Source organism: Ictalurus punctatus, chromosome 12 (assembly GCF_001660625.3).
Source record: "Ictalurus punctatus breed USDA103 chromosome 12, Coco_2.0, whole genome shotgun sequence".
Taxonomy (NCBI): domain Eukaryota; kingdom Metazoa; phylum Chordata; class Actinopteri; order Siluriformes; family Ictaluridae; genus Ictalurus; species Ictalurus punctatus.
In genome coordinates, this window is record NC_030427.2 from 32871211 (window position 1) to 32895888 (window position 24678).

Here is a 24678-nt window from a genome sequence, read left to right on the forward strand (position 1 = left end):
TACGTGGTTCTCCAGAGCCGTCAGGAAACACAGACGTCACAGCAGAGGAAACTTTGGGATGCCAAACATGTAGACAGGACACAGCAGTCATGATGTTTTGCTCTTTGTCACTTCCACAGGACAGAGATGCCCCATAGTATGTGGACCCACTGATCTCACAGATACATATGACTGTGGAAATCAGAGGGTAATCATCACTTGATTTTTTACAACACTGTAATATATGAGACAGCTTTTTCTTCACTGTGCTTTCATTGTTTTGGCCGTAGCATTTTGTGACCTGAGAGAAAAGAGTAAACATTACAAACTGCACTCAAATATTGAGGGAAATAAAAGTATAATTTTATTATTATAACTTATCATGTTTCACTAACCAGTTCCAGGAGGAAGGAGAAAGGTGTCCGGAGAGCCACGTGGGTTTTGTATTGCTCGATTGGTTTTGGGAAATCTGTCATCGTTGCGCCCAATATTTCAAAATGATCAAAGATGACATTTGCAGGGTACTTTGCATGAATGTGACCTGAGAACAGGATGCTGTGCAGCATCTTCAGGAAAAAGTGAAGACTATTATATGAGACAAGTAAAGTTTCCAACATCTTCAGGACAGAGGAGTTTACACTTTTTTGCGGTTTCTCAGTAACACGACCTGCTTGACCTGAATGAATGAATGCGTGTGTGCGGATGTAGGTCCTTAAACTTCTGAAAAGTAGGTGAATTGAAGCTGTTCTCTAATTGGCTTGCTTCAGATTTTCTTTGGGGCACAGCTCATTGCACCCCAGACACACCCACTTTTGTTGTTAGCGAATCAATATTGTTTTTCTAGTTTTGCCCTCATGTCATTGGACCATTCTCAACGACTCTCTTGCCCACTCAGCAGCTTGTTAGTTGACGGCACCGCAAGCAATAACGTACAAAGTAGCCGCAGCATTACTTCCAGGTGAAAGAAAATTAGGTTTTATCTTTACAAAAAAAAACCCTTTCACAAGGTGTTCAAATGAAGGTAAAAAATTATAAAGGAGCTTGGACCAGATCGATCCAACTTACAAATTAAGCAGCAGTCAAGTGATTGTCGAGGAGCTTATCATAACACAAATTCCTGTAACCGAAACATTGTGGGGGGACGGGGGACGGGGGCACGTGGGACGGGGTACTTAAAACATCTTTCTGAAAAATGCAAACGGCATGAAAGTAGCTGAGCCATCTTGACAATGCTGAGGCTACAGTTTTTTGGGAAAGCTTAGCATTGGTGAACAGCTAGATGAAGAAAAGCATTAGACGGCAAAATCAACATTTATTTTCAAGTACAGGCCACTGTTTATTCAACATTACAGTGGTGGTGTTGTTTTTTTTGAGCGATCACAGTTTTTGAGTGATTACCTTGATTACTTTATTAATGATAATAAACTAACATAAAACACAAATTCACCGATCCGTGGTAAATTATTGCATGCTTTAACAGTTGAATTGATCACTGATCAAAAGTGTGATGTGTTGTTCTTAATAAAGAAAAATGTAATTGTTTGCAAATTGCTGTGATGGTAATAAACTCCGGGATACTTACACTAACTCTTATTCAGCTGGAAATGGAAATGAAATGGGTATAATGAAAGTGTAAATTGTGTAAGTGGTTATTTGACCTCACAGTGAAGAAGTGTAGTCAGTATTACAGCTGAATAATAATATCATCAGTTTATTATCACTCTGTAGTTTATTTCCAGTTCTCGAACTTTCTGATCACTCTAAACACTGAGATTAAAAGCCCCATTACACCAGTATGTTAAAGCAGCTCCACTCACCTGATCCAGTATCTGCTTCAGTATCTGCTGCTCTTCCGTCAGTGTGCAAAAAGGAAAACATTCAGCGACTATATCAGTGGCTTTCTTGAAGAGGATGAAAGCATTGTGTACAAAATTGCTTTTGGTCACATACTCGATCACCCTGTTGTAAGTACACAGAGAAATGAGAGGACAGTTTTCTGCTCAAACATGAGAGCAAGGCAAAAACAGTAAAAGCAGGTTTACAGGAAGTCACTGAGAAACACAAAATCAACACAAGCTCACAGACTTTACATTTTTAATCTCAATTAATCTCTTAAAGAAAGTGAAAGTAGCTCACCTTTCTTCTTTGGATTTCTTTTGTGGTCTCTATTAAAAGAAATAGCCACAAAGCACACGTTACACAATTGCAAGGCTAGTAACAGGCTAAAAAAGAGAAAATGAGAGCAGTGTTACCTCAGCCATCTTGGAGGAAGATAAGTGACAGCTCTGCAGTGCAACTCGCTTTATTGTGAAAGTGAGCCAGTAAAGGAGTGGCTTGTTCCTGTGTGTGCGCGTGCGCAGGTTGGTATTCCAGACTCCAGTCTGGGCCTTCCTGTTCTGTTTCAGCTGCTGCTCCATCGGCCTTGTGTTGCCACTTCTAACCTGATTTTAAATGTTATATTATGCTGCACATTTTAAGAAACTTGATGTTTTTCTTAAACTCCTGTAACCCAGTGTTCTAACTCTCTATAGCCATTTCCTCATTTGAGAGAGAGAGAGAGAGAGAGAGAGAGAGAGAGAGAGAGAGAGAGAGAGAGAGAGAGAGAGAGAGACTCAGTGGAAAACAACTCTCTCTATATATATTTGTGTTTCAGATTTTGTGCTGATTAGACAGGGTACTTACTGGACCAGTTCCTTGCACACAGGGGGGAGGGGGGGGTGACTCATATGAGGAAGTGTTCTCTTCTTGTCACTCTGTACTCGGTTCAAATTCCAATTGAGCCCAAAAGCTTTTGTCATTAAAAGGATTTAATCCTGACTGAGGTTGTTTGACACTGTTCTACACAGAATTACCCTAGACTAGAGAATTACCATAAAATTATCCATTTTACAAGGGTGAGCAACATTATTAATTATCAAAATATTTTAATAAGGATATATTCTAATAGTTTATATCGCCCAACCCTTATACGAGTTACTCTAGTTTTATCTTCATCTTTATATTTGTAATCCTTTCAGCTGGAGACAGATCAAGGAATTACTCAGACACTGTCAACTCCCTCAGTAGTCATAAGTACTGAGGTTCATAACCACCACATTAACATAAGAACACACATTCTGTATGTACATCAACATATTTGATGTACATGAGTGTTTCAGCTCTTTAATCATGCTGCATGTGCTTAGGAAATGCTGCTTGTTCATTATTGCATTATATTATTATATTATTCATTATTTGATATCTTTTACTTGTAAATATAAGCGGTGTCAAAGCAGAGCTTCTTTCCTATTCCCAAACATACAGGATCATACAGATTCAAGATCATAGAGCATTAGAATCACATCATACAGAATAGAGCTTCAGCTTAATACAGTTACACGTTTGTAGAGCTTCAGGATAATTCAGTTACACAATCACAGAGCTTAAGGCTAATTGGGGGAATATAATTCATTGATATAAGGCTTATGTTTTTCCATATTTTTCATAATGTTTTTCATGGTAACCTCTAACCATTATATCACTCTTTAATATCATTGTGATCATCTCTAGTGATGTTGGTCTGAGTGTCTACTGTGTGTGTGTGTGTTTTATAATGCACTCAGTGAAGTATTATAATGAGCAATTATGTCCAATTAGGACTTCAAATAGATGTCATAATGGACCCCATCACCATATTTAACTTAAAACACACACACACACACACACACACACACACACACACACACACACACACACACACACACACACACACCTCCTTTTAAACTGCAACTGAACCACGTCAAATAAACACAAGATTCTCTGATTAATAAAGATTTTATAATTTACTTGAAACCGAGATTTTACAGTGAGGTTCAGGGCTTCAGCTAAATTCTAGAGACACCGGAAATAAACGACACGTGATCCAAACCCAGATGATTTTAATCTTACTGCATGTTTAAAACAGGAACTAGTGGCTTTCCCTCAGGAAAAGGGATTGGCTGTAGAGAAACACAGACAAATATAAGTAGTTACAGTGCTCATCGTCATCATCATCATCACAGTCAGTTAAACTGCATCAATAAAGGTAATTGTCCATTTTTCCCCCGACTTTTTTTTGTGTGTAAATTTATAGCATTTATAGGTCATGTGAAGCATTATTTATTATCTTAAATATAAAAAAGGCTCACACACCTTACATGTGCATCAGTGACGATTTTTTTTTTAACGTTTCTGCCTATTAGTCAATTTTAAAAGTATAAACTGGTCCTGACACTTAAAAAGACAAAAACATTTATATTGTACAACTTAAAGTGCTCACCGATGTACAGCAATAAAATGAAAAATAAAATATCAAATTTAATTTGATAAATTTACAAGCAATAATCAAAATGGTTATTTCCATGGTCGGTCGTTAAGCACTTTGTGTTGTGAAATATTCATGAAACACGCTGAATAAACATTTATTAGGCGTACTCTGGCCTGTAATTATTTATATCTCAGATAGCGATAGCGACAGCTCAGTAAACACCACTCTATATTTCTCACCTCTTCTCGCTCTCTCCCCATGATGATGTCCAGGTTGTTGAGATAGGAGTCCTTCATGCTCTCCAGCATTTCCTGGTGTTCCTTCCTCTTCTCCTTCACTTCTTTTGATTCCCTCACCCTGTCCCAATCTTCTTCACTCTACAGACAGACACGAAAAAACAGCATTTGTCAGCCAAGCTTTACAGGCTTAAACCTTGTTCATTTACATTAAACATAACGGTAATCTTTCACTAATCCCCAATATTTAACCCACATTTCAGAATGTACAGAATAACCTGCTCCTGAGAAGTTACATGAACCTTTTCATGCAGTTTATTTTAATTGTTTTAATTGTAGAAATTATATTTTCCTGTAATGTTAGTCTAAGAAAAAACATGGTGATATTGTTGATGCTAAAAATATATATGGCCTGAGACTGTTGCATGACGCAGCTGATTAGAGGTAAAAACAAACTAAACTATTTTTATCTTTAATAAAACAAACATAAAAGGCATCAATTAAAGAGTCTGCACCAAAATGTTTTTTAATTAAATAATGTTTAATTATATAATTTTTATATTAGGAAATTATTTACAATTCACTATAATTGCTAAACATAAAATTGTTAAATTAAATAAAATAATAAAAAAAGATGCTCACTGGAGAATTTAATCTGTGGTATTGTGTAAAAGGTTTGTAAAGATCTATCAGAGGTGTTCAGAAAAGCAAACAGCCTCTGATTTATGTTAAATTACACTTGGCATCTTTTCTTAAAAACAGCCTCGAATTGATTCTCGATTAAGTGTAGACACTTTACATGAAAGAGTTCATTTAGTGTGAATTTAAATGATAAACAGTGATGAACTCACCATGTCCTCAAAGCTTTGCCCACTGTAATACTGTTCGGTTCCTGGAAACTGGAGGCCATTCTTAAACAGCTCTTCCAGGTTGTTAGAGACGAGATGCAGCCTGTTACCTTCAAAAGCAAACACCTTCCCGTCCTCACACACCATCAGCACCAGCTCATCGTTGGGGGAGTTACAGGGGAACTTCTCAACAACACCAATCACCTCCATGAACATGTGATCTGGGAGGTAGAACTGCTCCCACTCATCGACCATGTCGGGCTCATCTTTGTACGATGTTTCTTCCAAAGTTCCGACCTTGAAACTGTACTTTTCTACCTTTTTCAGTTTAATCTCTGACCCCCTGTTATCTGAAGCAACTTTTCTGATCTTCTGGAGATAAAGCTTCACCCCATCTAAACAAGCATAGAATTAATCACAACCACACATCACACCGACACTTATTTATACTATTTAACATCAGAGTTTGGTCGTAGACATGTTTATAAACATTTACCGTTTTTGAGATCCGGAAGAAGGAAGTCCTTCTGAATTTCATCTTGTTTACTAAATAGGCAGAGAGAAGAAACCACACAGTCTTCGAATTTTATTATTATTATTATTATTTAAGAGTCTCAGCTAGGAGTAAGAAAACCTACTCACCTCATTTCTGATGATGATCTGGTGATCACAGGAAGATACTGATAGAAGAACTGCACTCCCTAATACGCGTGAGAAATCGGACAGAAATACGCAGTCAACTGAGAATAACAACGCGCATGCGCACATCAGCCAGAGGGCGGACTTTCAGTTTCGGTCATTTAAAAAGAGCAAATCACCAGAAAAGCCTTCAGTCGGTCCGTAAACATTATTTATGTTATTTGATTAGTCACTATATATAACAATGTGTGTGTGCGCGCGCGACAGAGAGAGACTTCCTCTTCCTCCCCATATGATACCGTGTAGAAGCACTGTCCTCTAGCGGACAACTCGAGACATAACACCTGTCCGTGTTGCCATGTCCGCTGTTTTTACACCAGCGATAGGAGCCCACTCCTGTAAAACATTACATTCTATTTGGAAAATCTCTAATGGCCTGATTCCTGGAGATCTACCTTGCCGAAGACTTCCCACCTGACCATCTAATCACTGCATTAATAAGTTCTTGATCAACTAATACAGATGTGTTAGATTTTGGTTCCTGCAGGAAGGTAGATGTCAAAGAACAGGGTCGGTGACCACTGCCCTATAGCATAGCTATCTACTACTGTAGTACAGGGGTTCCCATGGGGGGATCTCAAGTACACGATATATTTTCTGCAATGTCAAACCCTTAAAAAAAATAAAGAAAACTGTGGAACTTGTTTAAGTAAAGCTCACCCCTCCATCCTCTGATCTTCATTTCCTGTTCCTGGCACTGCATATACATTACATTGAAATTAACATTTAGAATGTAAAAATGACACATTCACCGGTCTTTAATTCATTTTTGTACACATGGACCGTGTTGAGTGAGAACTTGGGGATTTCTCACATCCTTCTAGCTTCACATACAGACGAGACATGTTCTGCTAAGGAGGGTGATAATGTAACGCTGCTGTTACAGGAAAATACTGAGCGATGGGGTGATGTGATGGAGTTGATTATTTTCCTCTAACAGCACATCCCCATGTGCTTTATTCCTCTTATACCACAATGACCAGTAGAACTCACACCCTGCTGCTGATGGAGCTTCGGCTGAAAGAAAGTTCTACGTCTGGTTTAAATTTAAATGGCCGCCCTGTTCAAATTTACAGACTAAAACGTTTACAGTTGCACCAAGTGACGTAGTCTCTTTATAGTGTTGAGTCACGACTTACACTGAGCCTCTAGCGGCAGCCGCAGTCCATTCATTAGCTTCATAAAATGTTTTGTGTCCAGAACTTGTCCAAACATGAAAGGTCATCCTTTCTCAGGGATGGAGTCAAACAAGGTCAAGTTAAAAGATAAGGATATTCTCTCTCTCTCTCGCTCTCTCTCTCACACACACACACACACACACACACACATATCAAGCGTTCAGGACTTCCTGTATTGATGAAGCATATACATATCAACAGTTTTGTAGTACAACATGTTTCATAGTCATTTTTTCCCATGATTTCAATTTTTACAAGAATAAAAAATGAGCAGGTGGAAATGAAATGTACCTTTTCATCCTTATCTCTATGGCAACAAACATTTTGTTTCTGATGGAGGAGTGTCTCTCTCTCTCTCTCTCTCTCTCTCTCTCTCTCTCTCACACACACACACACACACACACACACACACACACACACACACACACACACACACACACACACACACACAAGCACACACTCTCTCTGTCTCTCATTCAGAAATTAACATTATAATATATATTTTTTCCTTGTGTCTGAAATGATGACTCCCTATTCCCTGCAAACACAGCAGAGCATTCTGGGTACACCACTCATCATTTGTACCCAAACCTACTGCAGTGCATTGTGGGATTTCATGTGTGGATTTTCTCTACTTTGCACTTTTCAGACTACAAAATGGCCAAAAAAAATGTATAATAATAATAATAATAATAATAATAATAATAATAATAATAATCAACTACATAAGGAGCAGTGTGTGATTTCAGACAATGTTTGTTTTGATGGAAATGTAACAACACAGGCACATCATAGGCTGCTCACTCAGTCTCTCTCTCTCTCTCTCTCTCTCTCTCTCACTCACTCACTCACACACACACACACACACACACACACCCTTTCAAAGGCAATAAATGTCCGTTCTCCACGGCAACAATGTCTCCGTGGCAACAAGATTTCATCTGTGTGAAGGAATGACGCCGTAACGGAGGCATAAATGATAGAGTAAAATACTGCTTTAAAATCAAAATGGGTAAAAATAATTACTTGAATAGTAATAATCATCATCATCATAATAATAATAATAATAATAATAATAATAATAATAATAATAATAATAATACATATCGGCTTCTTGTTCCCAAAAACACTGCTGAATGAAACAAGTAATGAGCTTTAAACAGAATTAAAACTCGAACGATATGAAAAATTAAAGTTTTTCGTCCAGCTTCGTCTTCTTTCCTTCCACTGTAGTGTTGATTTTTTTTTTCCTTTCAGACTTGATTATTAACAAAAACTTTTTTTCTCCTTTGTCACGACAGTTTTTCTTTTCCTTTAGAGAAAGTTTATAATTTTTACATTCCGGTCAGTTGATCCATAATCAAATCAATAACATCTGTAAAAGCGCTGGTCTCAATCCTTCTGCTCGGTCACACTCGCCATCTGCAGAGAGAACACACACACACCCACATGCGATAAAGAATATAATATTCACAAGTAATCTTGTTTTAACAGACAGATTATAGCAGGACTTTCCCCAGTAACTGTTTTAGCAAGCCTGCTAAATAATTAGCCTGGAGATTCAAAGTACACACTTGTGCGTATTTATAACTATCGTTACTCATGCTATTTGGATGATGCATTACAGAGTAGCTTGTTTATGGATGCGCGCGCACGCACGCACGCACGCACACACACACACACACACACACACACAAATTGATGTAAAGTAAAACCGCCAATCACATATGCAAATCACATTCCAGGTGAAACAGGAAATGTAAAGCTCATCATTACTTCAGTTCAGGTGGCACATAACAGTAAAAGTAAAGTAAGTAAAGCTATAAAAGATAAAATATGCTATAACCTTAAAATGATGAGACCCACAAAGAGATAAAGGTTCAGGGAGTATTCAGGTAACCCTTCAAATAAAACCGAGACAAAACACAGGCTAGGTACTATATCTAAAAAAAAGTCAGCCTCATTCTTAAATCAAACCTAGAAATGGAAACCTTGGGGGAGGTTCAACTCGGGTACCATACCAGAATTTTTTTTAAATTGTGGAAAAGGTAAATCTCCTATGGAAAGGTTTGGGTGGAAAAGGTAACACGCAGACGAATTAAAACAAAGTTAAAAAGAACAAAGGTAAAACAATAACAGAAAATACAAAATCTGTAAAATCTTAAAAAGGTCAAATAAATACGGTAAATAGGAGTTGTATATATAACTGGTACATTAAAAACATCAACTCGTGAAAAAATTATAACAAGAAGTATAATGTAATAATGAAGGTTGTACTAACAGTTGATGATTGTGTGTGTGGTGTGTCTTCAGCCTCTTTCTGACTGCTCCTGGTGTGCAGCTGCAGGTTTGGCTGGCCTACTGGTTTGTGGAAACTGAAAAATATAACAAAAATAAATAAAAAAACAAATATCTATAATACACAATCAAATTATAATATGTAATGGTTGATCAGCATCCAAGCAAAAAGTCGTTTTTCTTACCTTGTGCTTTGGACACCTCAAGGAGAAATTATCTTCATTTAGACAGCAGTCTTAAAAGAAAAAAGAAAAACTGAATCAGGGTCCAGAGGTTAAGGGCGGTCATGCGCTTCAACAGGCATTAGAAGTCTGAAAGCAGTGCTGGGGTTTAACACCAGGGTTACATGACACGTGCCATCACCACAGTGGCTTGCGCTAGTCTACTGACACGTCTGGCAGAGAAAATATGCAACTCTCGATTCTTTTGCCTCTTAATCTGGATGAAGAGTCGGAGCAAGTCAGCGGACATTCAGCAAATTTGAGTCACAATCTCCTACCAGTCAAAATATGTTTAATAATGCTGCGCATACATAACGAGCAAAATATTATCCAGAAAATGTGCAATACCGGATTTTATTCTTAATATATTATGAGGTCGTATAATGTATCATGGCTTGAATCCTCATATTAAAAGAAAGTAGAGACATGCCTCACCTGCCTCCACAGCACACAGGTAATGATACCTCAGTGTGCAGCCTTTACTATAGCAACCCAGAGTGGAGCCAGCCATTTCACAATGAGAGCAGCTCTGAGGAGAAATAAATTAATTAATAAAAAGACACAAAGAACCTATTAATTAAAAATGTACAGGGTCAGAATTCATATGAAAAATTGCTGAAAATGTGTTAGGAATTTTCAGGAAAATAAAGAATACAGGCCCGTTCACATGAGAACGATAACTATAAAAGATAACTATGTTAGTGTCCACACCAATGCACAAAATCGTTCTGTTTAAGTTATGTCGTCTGCTGCTTTAAATGCACAAGCTGTTTAAAGCAGGATGGATTCTGCTTGGCTGTCCGTGTTTTTATCGTTCATCTGCTGGAAAAATACGTTCTGAAAGTGATTCCAACGATATCATTTCTCTGTGCCGTTATCATTATGATGTGGACTCCATTTTTAGAAATATATCATAGTTATCGTCTTTGGTATGAATGGGCTTTACAGTGGGCTATTGAGGTCTCAACAGGGAATGTCAACATTCACATGGCAAAACATTTTTTAAATTTTCAATTACAGCAGATAATGTGCCTTATTTTTCTGTTTGAACCTTAATTCTCTGTAATAAATATTACACACTGTATAATCTGCTTTAATTAAAAGGTAAATGCTACATACATGCCCAGCTGCACTTCTTAAACTATTCATGGAAGGTATATAGGTACACAAAACATATGACTTCAACTCACGGTTTCTCTGGCACCATCTAGCGCCTCCTGGAGGCCATACAATCTTCCGTTGACCAGGTAAACACCACTAGTCCAGATGATGCAGCTTTCATGGACCCAAAGCTCCTTCGGATCTAAGGGCACCACCGGGAGCTGAGCGAGCTGAGCCAAAGGTCCCAAGGAATCAAGGCTGGGTGGTGGAGGCTGGAAAGGCAGTGAAGCTTTGCTGTTAATTGGAATCGTGCGGGGTAAGTCCTCACTAGATTTGTGTCTCCTCTTGAAACGTGGATGGGAAGTCAGCTTTCGATGCTGTGGTCGTTGCTGTACATCCTCTGCTTTCTGCTGTCGTCTCTGGGTCAGCTCGTTCTCTAGTTCAGGTGGGTCTAACGTAGTGAGCGCCCCTTCTGGAATCAGATTCCAGTTTTGCTCTGGTGCCTTGGTGGTGGTACTGAGACACGGCAGGTTTTCACTCACTGCAGGGGACACCGGGTTTGTGGTTTGACTTACAGAACAACTGGTGTCAGCTGAACTGATGTCTGGAAGATATACAGACTGAATGTCTGGGACAGTTAATTCTGTTGATACAGAAGATGGATTTGACCCTGGGTTGGCTGCCCCAGTGTTTGACAAGATCTGTCGAACTTGGGGTTGGTTCTTCGGGAATTTGGCAGCATAATCGGCTGGGTAGAAAGGACCATAGAGATCCCCAAGATTCTTGAAATTTGCCCATTTCTGGCAAAGGCAACACAACAAACGACCAGTGTGCCCAGTCTCAGCCATCACAGGGCCTGGGAGGACGTATCCAGATGTGGGAAGAGACTTTCCTGACTGCATGACGGAATCATTCGGCTCATCAATCCCTTTTTCCTGCACCCTCTCAATTTCCCTCTCTTTTCTGACCATCTGAGATATCAGAGAAACATTTGAGATGCCATCAACCCCAGAAGCACCATTTTTGCCTCCTCCTTTTGATTTCTCATCTTCGGAATTGACCACTGTACACACAGCTCCAATTTCAGTTATCTTCCTTTCAACATGTACATATGGTGAGAAAATGTTTTTCCTAGTGTCTTGCAAAGTCCCTGCATTTCCCACACCAACAGTCTGAGGATCCAGCTCTTCCTTAGAGGACATTCCTCTACTTTTCCTCCACTGTCTGCTTTTTGAGCCGGTTCCTTCAGTCACCTCCTTTCCCTTTCTCTGCCTGTGTTTTATTGGTTTCATATCCATCTCAGGCTGGTTGTCATCACCGTCGCCCTCCACCTCCACCTTTACTGGTTGATTCTGTGCAGCAAGATCCAGAGCGGGACAAGGTTTCTCTTCAGGTAGGGTTGATATAATGACTGCTTCTCCTGCCATGCTGGAATTTGGTGCAGGTTGAGGAGTAGCAGGAAGAGAACCAGCAGGAGGAGTATGAGGAGCTGACGTTACATTGGAAGTGGCATTCGGTACTTGGACTTGTACACGTTTTTGTTTATTTACACTTCCTACTGGTCGTCCCTTCTTTTTTCCTGAAGGAAAATAACCTTTGGGGACAAAGCTTTCTTGTAGTTTGGAGTCTGATGCTGTTGTTCTTGGTGAGGATAACTCATGTGGAGGTCTGGAGAGCAGGTGGTGTCCTGGACTTTGGCCATGGGGTGGGGTAGCTCCATAGAAATCCCCTCCAGGATAATCATCAAAACCCATGCCAGTCTCCTGAAGTTTCTGCCTCAGTAGGTTAGCAGCAGACTGCTCACCTCTTCTTGTCTCCAGCTGCTGGTAAGTGTTAGTAAATTGTTGTATATCGGACAAAGCAGATGAGGATGGAGGAGGAGAACCTTGAACAGGACGAGGCAATGGAGGTGGTGGGGGAAGGGGTCCTAATAGTGTAAACTCATCCTTATCACCTTCGTCAGGCCCAGGCCCTGAAGATCCAGCAGTGCCTAACCCAAAGTCAAAGTCTGTTGGCAAATTTCTCAGAGTAGTACCAGTAGACGCAGTCACACCCTGTTTAAGAACTTGAGAATCACAAGAATATGCATCTTCTGCTCTATAGGGCAAGAGATCATCCAAGGCGTGAGCTTCATCAAGGTAAGGTAGACAACCACTTTCTCTGTGAGGTGCATTAGAGAAGGGTGTGCCAATTTCTGGGTCAGGTATATCAGAACTGTAACGTGATACATCTGAATAATCAGCATCTGCGTGGATATTACTGTAACTGGCTTTTTTATTTGGAGTGATTTTTTGAACTATAGCTTCCAGTTTTAATCCCCGTCCCTTTCTTGGCGGTAGAAACTTTGTTTTTGCCTGTGGGGGTGAATTAGCACATGGAGTTTGAAATGGTGTATTGGGAGAAGCTAGTTTTGGACGAGAGTCTACACTGCTTGAATCACTTAGATCATTTACGGGCCTAGATTCTGAATGGGCTACAGGAGAGTGATGAGATGACACACCTCTGTTGCCAGAAAAATCCTGATGCTGCCTTTTGGCAGGAATTGGAGAAATGAATGAGCGAACTCTCCTCCTCATCATTAATGGGTTAGTCTCTGCTGACCCCCCAGTTTTGTTCTGTCGATGTCCTTGGGGAACACTTGGTGTAATAACACTGCTGCCTGAACCACCTGAACTGCCTAAACCAGCAGCTGCAGGTGAATGATATGACTTTGCTGAATCTTCTGTAATCCCTCTGGAGACATCTGCCTCCAGGGGCTTGGGACCACTGGCTGGTACAGATCCAACAGACTTGTGAGAAGGAGCCAAAGAGTGTAGCTGTTGGTTTCCAGTTCCTTCTCTTTCAGTATAGGACTCCCAAATTTTCATATCATAGTGAGAGCCAGGGTATGAGTGTTGTCTTAATAACTTCTGGTCAGGGTTTTGGGTAGAGTTGTGATGGATGGACACATCCTTATGTCTATTACTGCTGGTTGACCAGTCAAATCGTTCACTGATGCCATGTGTGTGCTGAAGAGGAACATTGTGAGAATATGCTTGTAATTTGTTAACTGAAGGTGGGACATGACCTGGAGATGACAATGAATGGAATGAATTTGCAGATGGATGGTGTGCGTTCATTTTGGTTCCATCAGCTGCATCATTAAAACCATAAGCAGGAAAACCTGCAGAGGATCCATCTACAGCCTGTGAATAAGGTTTGCATCTGGGTGGTGATGAAAGGGGATTAGAGGAAATTTTGGAGTGATATAAGGCATTGCTGGAGGGATCAATAATCCCTTTTCCACCACCCTGTTTATGCAAGTCAGAATTAAGTTCCATGTGCGCATGCAAGGACTTACTAGGTTCTTCCTTGGGTAAAATCACACTCTGTCCATCTCCAAGTTGTTTTCCAAGTTCTTTGGCATTTACCTTAGAAGCTTTTTCCAATTCATGCTCTTTATCTTTTACATCCTCCTTAGTGCACCCTTGCTCACTTAATACAGAGGATGAGTGGGGGTGTTGAATGACTGAGGATCCAGATATCCCACAGTGACTTCTTTCTCTTTCTGAAGTGGTCCGTCGTGATGGAGATACATCACAGATGACTGAGCGCCTTTCTGAACACAAGGACATCTGAGATTGGGTTTGATTTATGGATTCTGAATTACGAGATAATTCTTGGTCAGATTCTTGTAAAAGCAACTGCTGGACAGCAGAGGGTGGAGTAGCCAGGCTTGGGGTTTTTCTGTGGGGCAAGGAATAGTCTGCCAAGTTAATGTGCTTAGGGGGAGTTACTATTGAAGGATCCGAGGATTGCTGTATATGGGTGGAATGGCTAGGAGACATAGTTATTGTGCCCTTCTCTGATGAGATTCCTTGATCCCCCTTAGGCCTTTGTGCTTCAGAATCCCAAGAGGGATGAAGAAGACCAAGGCCCACCTCATGGTCTAGTCCCTGATTTTGAGAGTGATGCTTTCCTGCGACCATTTGTTGATGAATACTGGCACCACCCATTGCTGACTGGTCCATTCCATGAGGCCTCACGTTTTCGGTCATTCGGTAGGGGAGTCTAGTATGATAATGATGCTGGGACATATTTTGAGGTTGATGATGACTACCAGATGTTTGTTCGGGACGGCAATAGCGCCGATCTAAATGATAGCCTTGGAGGACCTCTTGTAAAAGACTGGGATATGGTTGCTGCAACTGCAAATTATTATCCTGACCTCTTGATCCTACGCCACTTTTTCCCATTACTCCTAAAACACCAACATCCTTTCTAGACACATAAGCAAAGTTAGACTGTGACTGATGGTAGTCTTGGTATCTGTTTGCACTTATTCCACTCCCTGGTCCAGCCCGTACCTTGATTTTTGCACCCATGCAAGCATTGTATGGCATTTCAGGATTGCAATATTTATAAGAACCAACTTGACAGTGATTTGAGGACACATTTTGCCCAAATTCAGTCTTAGGAGAAACATCATAGTGTGCTGGGAATGTTTCGATACCAATTTCCCCATCTCCGTTGTGACTCCCAGAATCCCTAAACATGTTTACGGAATGTTTCTCCTCAGTATAGTTGAGCTTGCCCATGTCCGATGAAGTGCCATGGTGAGATGTAACCTCCGTTTGCTTAAGTCCCTCAGGATTTTGTTCAGACCGTGCAGAAACAATAACGCCAACCCCAGAATTAGACTGTTCTGGAGTGTTTAAAGTTCTACTGAGAAAATGCTGTGAATTGTTTCTCTCATCATCCTTCTCATTCTCATTTTGTTCAACTGGGCCTGATTGTTCCACCTTTACACTGGCCAAGGTCTGAGTATTTTTTCCATTGTCCAGTTCTTGATGAGAAAGCTCTTCGTGTTTAACTGTGTGTTTTTCGACTTTCATAATATCTGAAGTCTTTTTCTCGTTCAGTCCAGTTTTTTCATCATTGTGACCAAGATCAGGTTCAATTACACAATTTGATTGTACAGAATGAGTAGGAGAGGATGCAGCAGATGATGAGGCTGAGGGAGCAGGTGCACAAGAAGATGCATTTGGGCTTGGTTCTGGAGGAACACAGGGTGGAGATGAAGATGACGGAGTTTGGGTTTCTGGTGCCTTAATCTGTGAAAAAGGTTTTGCAACCTGACTAAATGATTGTTTGACTGACCCCTCTGTGACTCTGTCATCCTTTTGTAGATGCCGACCAGGACGACTTTGTTCTGTCTGACTTTGTGTCAGATTTGGAGATACTGAGTAGTAGTTAGCAGGTTTAGATTCAGTGCTAAACCCATCTGGTTGTCTCGCTTTTTCATGTTCTGAATGGTCACTGTGATTCTTACTTGCCTCCTCTGGCTCAGATGCCAAAACATTTCCACTTTCCTCATTTGCTGTGCTTCGACCAGCAGCACTAGCATTTCTATGTTTCTGCTGATTGCTAACTGTCTGCTGCAGGAGAGGCTGATGTGTACTCTCTCTTCTTTTCTTCTGAGAGAGCACAGTGTCTGTTAACATTGTATGTTGTACTGTATTGGGCAAATTAGCCACTTGGGATGTGAGGGCATTTAGACTATTTAGCCCAGGGTCTTGCGAGAGCTTGTCCTGTGGGTACAAGGATGAAGTTTCTTCCCGTTGTCCACCCCGCAGACCCACTCCCATTCGATTTTGATTACCAGCAGAGCTCACTACGCTACCACAACTACTAATACTGCTATTAGAACTAGGAGTTGGGCTAAGCTGTGACATGGTATGTTGGGCTCTAATATGGCTGTGACTGCTGCGGGGATTTAAAAGTGAGGAGTGCAATGATGCAGAACTACCCAGCCCTTCTGAAACACCCATCAGTGGGGAGGAGGAGGAGCTGCAGCTTGGAGAGTGGACAGCAGATGGAACAGGAGATGGATTAGAAATTGGGCTGAAATTTTGATTCATCTGAGTCTGCTGGTTTTGGGACTGCATGGGAGATTTGGAAATGTCCTGAGCATGGTGTGGTGCAGCAGGACTTAAAGACACAGAGGACTGATGGTTTTTAGGGTGTGCGAGGCCAGGAGGTGCATGCTGCATCTTCAGTGGGGCATCAAAGGCTGCTCCAAGACTATGCTGAGCAGTGCGGCGAGAGGCATGTTTGGGAACAGGATGGGACTGTGGTGAATAAGGTGGATGGTTAGAAGAGGGGTAGCTCTGTCCTGCATTCTCTTGGTGCCCAGAGTTGTTTGAAGCTACAGAACCTGGAGTGGTGTTGGGAGTGGGCGAGTTGATTTTGGAGTCCATGTTTCCACTGCTCATCTCATACCGTTGGGGTGGAGAGTTGTACATTCCAACTGATGGTGTGGGCACATTAAGAGGAGGGTAATGCCCAAAGTGAGATGGTATTCTGTGTCCAGACAGAGGATAGGCCCGATGGCCTGGGTGTAACCCTTGGTGTGAGGGATATTTTTGGCTATGCTGACGCTGGTGCATTTCAGCACCTGAAACTGGCTGCATTGATGCATTCTGGGCCATACTAAACTGCTGTGTGGGTGAAAATGAACCACTACCACTGCTATTACTATTTCCACTGCCACTACCAGTAGCAGCACTGGTGCTGTAGTCCATGGGGTAAGGAGACATCATGCCAGAGGATGGCCCAGACCCAGAAACATGCCTGTATTGGTATTCCATGTTTGAGTACCCAAACCCTGCTCCAAAACCCCCTCCTCCTCTTCTGTTCCTGTCTCGGCCACTCATTGAAAAAAAATAATCCATGCTTTCCTTTCGGTAGGTGTTGCTACTGCTTCCAGTAGTCTGTGGTATCTCTCCAGCACCTCGCCTGGATCCATAGCCATGGATATGGGATGCTTGTCCAGGATGCTGCTGCCCACGTAGGTGTGGGTGCTGCCCATGACTTTGGAGAATAGATTGCGATTGCTGCATGGCAGCGTAATCTTCAATAGTCCTTGGAGATATCTGAGGATCTGATATGTGGGGTGGATATGGGGAACCAACCAAGTTTCCACCCCTGCTGGGAAATCCTGGAGGCAGAGTGGCAGGACTGTTGGAAAAGTTCTGCATTTTTTAAAATGTTTTTAGTGTTTTTGGTAAGCAATTGCTTAAGAGTAAGACTATTTAAAAAGAAGAAAAGTTCAAACATAAAGGAATGCTGAAATAGTGTAAATGTTTAAGGTTGCACAGCAGGTTGCAGCTGATTGATGAAATAATCACAATTGTAGCAGCAACATATAAAATTGTAACTGGTTGGTAAAGAAAAGGAGGGAAAAAAAACTTTTACTTTTGATGTAAAAGTCAAAGGATGTGATGGTGACAAACTTAGCAGCAGTCACATCCATTCAAATAAACTGGTGTCATAATGTCCACTTTGTAGTCATACCAGCTTGGCACTAGACGCGTCCTTGTGCAAAAAATAGACATGACGTGAATAGCAACATTTTCTTAGCCAAGAAATGATGGGCTAAGTGAAAAAAATAAAATAAAATAAAAATAAAAAAAGTGTAACCAAAAGTGCAGTTTTAATTTTTCTTCATTGTGTAGAAGTCAATCGTGGGTGATTTTAGGCATTTTTATCTCAGTAAAACTAAAGTTGTAGCTCATGTAGCAAAACACAACAATCCGCAAATCTCCTCATCAGGGTGGCGCGAGATTCCACTAACTTTCTTAATTTTTATTTTAGGATTAATACTTTATATATGCACTCCTGTTATGCTTAATACTGTTCATCTCCTCTGCTTCATAGGAACCATAAGAAGAAAAAAATCACTGGTCCCTGGTTGTCTTCTTTGCACAAATATTTGACATTTTCCCTTTTAAACTGTTTTGAACTAGAGTTTTTTCATTCTGCAGTCCGGAGGAGTTCTGGTCATTATGCTCCCCTGCATTTGCTACCACATGCTTCAAAATTTAAGTTTGGCAACGTCCTTATGTCCATTTTATCTCCATGTTTTGAATTTATAAGCAAGATATCTGGGGAAACAAAAGCAAAAGAGATAAAATTAGTACTGTAACTGCACTGCAACTATAATTTACTTGTTTTGTGGAAAACTTCAATTGCACACTAAGGGTCCTTTTACTGCAAACATTAACAATTGATCAATTTTAGTCATTAATAAATCATAAATTTAGCAAATGCATTAGTTGACATTTGTTTAAACTAATGAAATTCACCTGCATTTAATGTTTATTAAATTCATGAATAAAACTAAACATAACTAAGAAAAGATTAAAATCACAACATGTTCCTAAATAATGATAACTTGCTGAACTTTGGCCTTCAGGTATAAAGACCTCCTGTATGAATCTTTCCAGCTAAGTGTTGATTAAGTTCATTAACACTGATGAATGCAGGCATGGATTATTTGACTTGTTTGGTTTATTATTCTAATAAAACTTATATTTAATACAAGTTCACATTACTCATCTAATTTAAAAAATCTTGGTATAAACCATTAGTAATTGAAAGCTGACAAGTTTGTACATACTCCGCTGAATATAAATAATTATTTATATGCTTCACACACACCCATCAGTCCTTATTTGGTGGCATTAGTGATTTCAATGTAGTTAATTTTTTTCTTATGATGTGGCACAGTATAAGGAGAGTTAAGTAAGCAAGTTTAGAGAATTAATACTAAAAACGTGAGAGAGAGCGAGAGAGAGCGAGAAAGAGAGAGAAAGAGCGAGAAAGAGAGAGAATGGGTAATTAATTAGCACAGGTCCTAATGAGCAGCTTTGGCACTTTAATGGGGTCATTAGTCATGAACCTGTCCTGTGACACGTGTCCATTGTCTCGTATACAATGCAGATTACTTTATGGCCACTGCCTTGTAGCTACAATAGTTCTGCAGCAGAACGACAATAACTATGAGCTTTTCCACCGAGAATCAACCTTCTCTACACTACAGGATCGAAATGGTTTCTCAATTTTCAAATTGTTGTGACCCCAAACATTTCATTTAAATGGTAACATTAATTGCTGCCATTGTTGTATGGCCAACACCTAGTGCTGACTTAATTAATATGCGTAGTTATATTACTGCTACTGTCTTTCGAGCCCACTTTTTATGTGTGATATTAGTAAGGAACGATGGAAATCTTGCTGGAGAATTATTAATTGATCAAATAATTAGTAGTAGAAGTAGTAGTAGAAGAAGCATTCATTATTATCCCTAATTGGTTAAATAAGAAACAAAATGTTTTAGTTATTGTCAGCGAAACACACCATGTTACATTATGTACATACATTATATTATGCAAGATGCTTAGTATTGCAGTTTGAGTAATTCACTACCATTATTTTGCCCATCACATCATTTTAGGTGATTCTGGTGCTGAATGAATCACGTACAGGACCAATGAGAGCAGACCGACAACAAACATTTCAACTTATTAACATGTCTTTTCTAATGCATTAGTAGACAGAGAGTTGTAAAATAAAATACAGCTTTAAAATGTACGTTTTTTGGGCCCAATTTTTGTACAAATCTCCGGTGGACTGCCATCGGCAGTCGTAAACCACACAATGTGAAACGTAACGTGATGAAAGAAAGTTCTGGCAGTATGGGAAATTAAACACACTATGACTAAAATCTGAGTGCGAGCGCTGCTGCGACGATCACCTAAAAACAACCAATCGGAGGACAGCAAACACAACACAAACAGAAATAAATGGTTTTTTTTTTTTTTTAAAGTCATCACATTAATTAGGATACCGTTACTAGATTACCTGTCTGGCCCCTTGTACAGTGAACCGCAAAACTACCACACATGCTAACAGACAGAACGATTATTATTTAACCTCAAGCTCACTTTAGAAATACAATTTGTCCTCTTTAACCTTTTTTCCACCTTTTAAAACAAGCAGTTACTAGAAATAACACTGCTAACGTTATATATACACACGCCAATGGTTTGTTTATGAGATTTATGAGATCCCATTTTCTGCAGGAGCTCAGATCAAGCTGATCGAAGATGTAGGGAGAACGTTGATTAATTTTCTTTAATCACAGGTCTATCAAGAACAGCTAACCTTTACCCCAACACATTATTGCACAGTCTGTTATAGAATAAGCGTTTATCTGGACCATTTCGAGTAACAACCTTAAAAGTCTGCAGGAATCGCACAATGTTGGGGTAGTTTACTAGTTTTGGTCAGTTTTTGAGCTGGTAAACAGCACTAATGCACCCTTAACTAAAGCAACCCAAACTACCTCCGTTCCCTCAAGGACCCATTGTAATATTTCCCCTTTCCCATAAATGTATTTAAGTGTATGCCACATTTCCAAAAATGTGGCATATTACTAAATAACTATAACACATTACTAAATAAAACTGCAAAACTGTCCACTTACCCTCTCTCAATACTACCTATTTACTCAGTATTGCCCCCTTTAAAAAAAAAAAATAAAATAATAATAAGAATAATAATAAGAATAATAAGAATAATAATAATAATAATAATAATAATAATAAGGGGGCATTTTTCAATAATGTCCTGTCACACTATTACCCCATTCCTAATCCTGACAGTTGGCTAAAACTGCCCCATTCCCAGTAACACACCTTCCTTTTACCTCATTGCTAAAGCGTTTTCTTAAATTACCCTTTGATTTAAAAATTTACCCCCTGTTTTTTGACATTATTACCCCTTCCTTGCTTCCATCCTTCCTACCCCAACACTGTCCCTCAGAACTTAGCATTAGCTAATTAGCTGGCTAGCTAGCATCACTGTGCTTATTGTGCAGACGCTAAATACAATGCAGCTACAACTCAACCGAATCGACGGTGTATATACACACACATATGTTTATATTTACACCTCAGAAACATGTTCGTTTCGACAGACACCACCTCGTAAACAAATAAAACTCCGAAAAGTATCGGAAATCGTTTTTTTATGAGCTGTTGGAGGATAATGTTCTAACAACAAGAGAAAGAGAGGAACAGAGAGGGAGTAATGATGAAAAATAAAGCTGATGCAGCTACGCTAGGTTCAGTCATCGCTGTGGTGTTTATTACTTGTGCTGGGGTTATACGTCAGAAACGGTATATTCTGAAGAAAACTCAGTTTTTAAAATAATAATTTAGTCAGTAAATGTTTCGTGCGAGTGAAAGCGGCGTTGTTGAAACGCATACCTGGAGGCCCGGAGCGCAGCGATATCCCCGGACTCGAGTTCAAAGCCACGCCGCTTTTCAATCACCGCTTCCCCGTAGCAGCGATGGACAAAGTGTCGGAGAGGCCCGTCGCACTCCCGCACACGCACCGGGCCTTTTATTCTAATATAATCCCCCTTTTTCTTTTGTTCTAAAATAAACAAGAACCCTATCGGGGTGCCTGTAGGTCCCATAGGCAGTGAGGTCCATGCACCCCCGCCCCCTCTCTCTCTTTTCTCTCTCGCTCTCTCTCTCTTTTTTCTCTCTCTGTCGCTCTCTCTCTCTCTTTAGGTGAACCCACCTATATACATCTGCTTAAAATTACACGCGTTGCTTTTCTTTTTCTGTTTTTTTTTTCTTGTTGCTTTAGTACATACCGACCAAGGCGAAATGTTTCTCACTTTCACATCTCACACACGCTTTTTATAACAGATACGACATGATGATTTCGTCCTTACAGTTTCCCCCCTTCATTTCCTTTCCCTTTTTTGCAAGTAAAAGACCGCCTTGAACTCTCTCTCTCTCTCTCTCTCTCTCTCTCTCTCTCTCTCTCTCTATCATATTCCTCCACCTCCCACATGCTTTTCGTCAGACCCCATTCAAAACGATTTTCCCCCTAAATTCAGAATACAGTGGGAAAAACTACAGGAATAAATTTTTACAGTCTGTGATCCAAGAGCTCAAACTGGAGAGTGAAAACATTGAAAACAGCACTTGTTGACATTTTTTTAAACTTTTGTGTGTGTTTATCTGAGAAACTGGGACACAACTGTGATTGAAGATTGCTGGTGTGTGTGTGTGTGTGTGTGTGTGTGTGTGTGTGTGTGTGTAATCAAGGTCAACCAGCCCAAATTTCCCAAATAATTTCAAATTTGTTTCATGGAGTGAAAGAACAGCACCGTTTCCTTAGATCACAGAGAATACCAGCTTACTGAACACATAATAACATGACAGGACACACGGTGGATTAGAGGTTAGCACGTTTGCCATGTTTGGGGGATCGATTCCCGCTGATGCCCTGTATGTGCAGAGTTTGTTAATTCTTCTAGTGCTGTGGGGGTTTCCTCTGGGTACTCTGGTTTCCTCCCGCAGTACAAACACATGCATAGTAGGCTGATTGGCATGTCTAAAGTATTAGATCATAGTGTATGAATGGGTGTGTGAGTGTGTATGTGAGTGTGCCCTGCGATGGACTGGCACCCTGTCCAGGGTGTACCCCGCCTTGTGCCCAATGCTCCCTGGGATAGGCTCCAGGTTCCCTGTGACCCTGAAAGATAAGTGGTATGGAAGATGGATAGATGATAACATGACAATAAGTTACACATCCACAACATTCTCTCAGACTGAATGAATCTCAATCAAGCAATCTATTAACGTATAAAAAAGAAAGTGCTAACCCATTGTGTCTCTCATGTACTGTTCTGTGGTGGAAAATGTAAAGTAGTTTAAAATTTTTGTATAAACCTTTTATTATAAATTTATTTTGTTTACATGCACATAAAATTCCATTTAATTCCATTATTCAGGTTGCAGCCATATTCCGAAAACAATGTTTATATGCGTACAGGCATTGGAATATTCCATATACATGCATGAGTTGCCATTCCTAAGTACCTAGCCTACAGCTAAGCATATGTTAGCAACCACAATTCCTTGCAAACTGAGCATGTGCATATACAGTGCCCTCCACTAATATTGGCACCCTTGGTAAATATGAGCAAAGAAAACTGTGAAAAATTGTTTAATCGTTGAATTTATTGTTTAACCTTTTGATCTTTTGTTAAAAAATTCACACAAAAAAAAACCTCCACAACCTTTCGCCGCACATCACGGCTATATTCCTTGCTCTTACTCATTGTTATGAGTGAATAAGTGAATTTGGCCCGTGCGTTACCTCATATTAATACCCTGTGAAACAGGAAGTCATGGTTGAACAATTTCCTGTTCCTAGTCACCCAGGTGTACTAAAAAATTTTAAATATCAATGGGAATATACTTCAAATATATTTTTCTCATTCAGAATTCAGCAGTAAGCCTCGTCTTTAACCGGCCCAAAAGGACCCATGTCACACCACTCTTCATCTCCCTCCACTGGCTTCCTGTAGCTGCCCGCATCAAATTCAAGGCCTTGATGCTCACCTACAAGACCTTGTCTGCAAGAGCACTCTCCTATCTCAACACTCTCCTGAAGGCTTACATTCCCTCACGCAATCTGCGATCTATTAACGACCTACTCAGCGTGGTTCAAGGTCCCTTTCCAGAACCTTCACACTAACTGTACAGAGGGAGGGAGTGGTGGAATGAACTTCCACCCTCAAACTGGACCACAGAATCTGTCACTATCTTCAAAAAAACAGCTAAAGACCCACCTCTTCTGTGAACATGTAACTAACCCCTAAAACGCCAACCCCACATTATCCTTTAAAAAAAAAACAACCTCTGGCTCTTACACCTCGACTCTGCGCACTTTGCTTTTCTAGAACTCAATTAAAATATCTTGTATGGTAGCACTACTTGTATTGTTCTTTGCTTTGATATCACTTTGCTTGTATTTCCTCATTTGTAAATCGCTTTGGATAAATGCGTCTGCTAAATTAATAAATGTAATGTAATGATCTCATGGGGTGCCAATAATTGTTGCGCACTTATATTTAACAAAAAATTTAATTATTTTTAAAAATTAAATGTGTGTGTATATATATTATATATATATATATATATA

At 40.0% G+C, this 24678-nt stretch overlaps 3 protein-coding genes across 4 annotated transcripts in view; all 3 read right to left on the reverse strand.

Annotated features, from left to right (window-relative positions):
- Window positions 1-2921, reverse strand: part of LOC108272745 (uncharacterized) — a 3522-nt gene extending 601 nt beyond the window's left edge. Inside the window, exons 1-5 of the mRNA XM_017481433.3 lie at window positions 2232-2921; window positions 2116-2144; window positions 1797-1938; window positions 375-545; window positions 1-280 (exon numbers count right to left, since the gene is read on the reverse strand). The exon at window positions 1-280 is cut by the window's left edge and continues 601 nt beyond it. Coding sequence (XP_017336922.1) covers window positions 1-280; window positions 375-545; window positions 1797-1938; window positions 2116-2144; window positions 2232-2396 — 787 coding nt within the window. The 5' untranslated portion in view covers window positions 2397-2921. The remainder of the gene's footprint in view (window positions 281-374; window positions 546-1796; window positions 1939-2115; window positions 2145-2231) is intronic.
- Window positions 2922-3781: 860 nt separating this feature from the next.
- LOC108272747 (uncharacterized) lies at window positions 3782-6292 on the reverse strand. Its single transcript, XM_017481437.2, has 5 exons — window positions 5991-6292; window positions 5845-5894; window positions 5352-5743; window positions 4504-4641; window positions 3782-3956 (listed from the first exon to the last, which is right to left on the reverse strand). Exons 1-5 carry the CDS (start codon window positions 5993-5995, stop codon window positions 3903-3905), a joined length of 639 nt encoding a protein of 212 aa, XP_017336926.1. The 5' UTR covers window positions 5996-6292; the 3' UTR covers window positions 3782-3902.
- Window positions 6293-7377: 1085 nt separating this feature from the next.
- On the reverse strand, window positions 7378-22463 carry tcf20 (transcription factor 20). 2 transcript variants are annotated; one of them, XM_017481431.3, is made up of 6 exons: window positions 21939-22463; window positions 10935-18770; window positions 10180-10273; window positions 9709-9758; window positions 9507-9600; window positions 7378-8647 (listed from the first exon to the last, which is right to left on the reverse strand). In XM_017481431.3, the coding sequence occupies exons 2-5, from the start codon at window positions 17862-17864 to the stop codon at window positions 9535-9537; spliced, it is 7140 nt and encodes a 2379-aa protein (XP_017336920.2). In that variant the 5' UTR covers window positions 17865-18770; window positions 21939-22463; the 3' UTR covers window positions 7378-8647; window positions 9507-9534. The 2 variants fall into 2 exon arrangements, with proteins under 2 accessions (XP_017336920.2, XP_017336921.2); XM_017481432.3 differs by having other exon boundaries at window positions 22334-22460.
- Between the last annotated feature and the right edge of the window lie 2215 nt (window positions 22464-24678).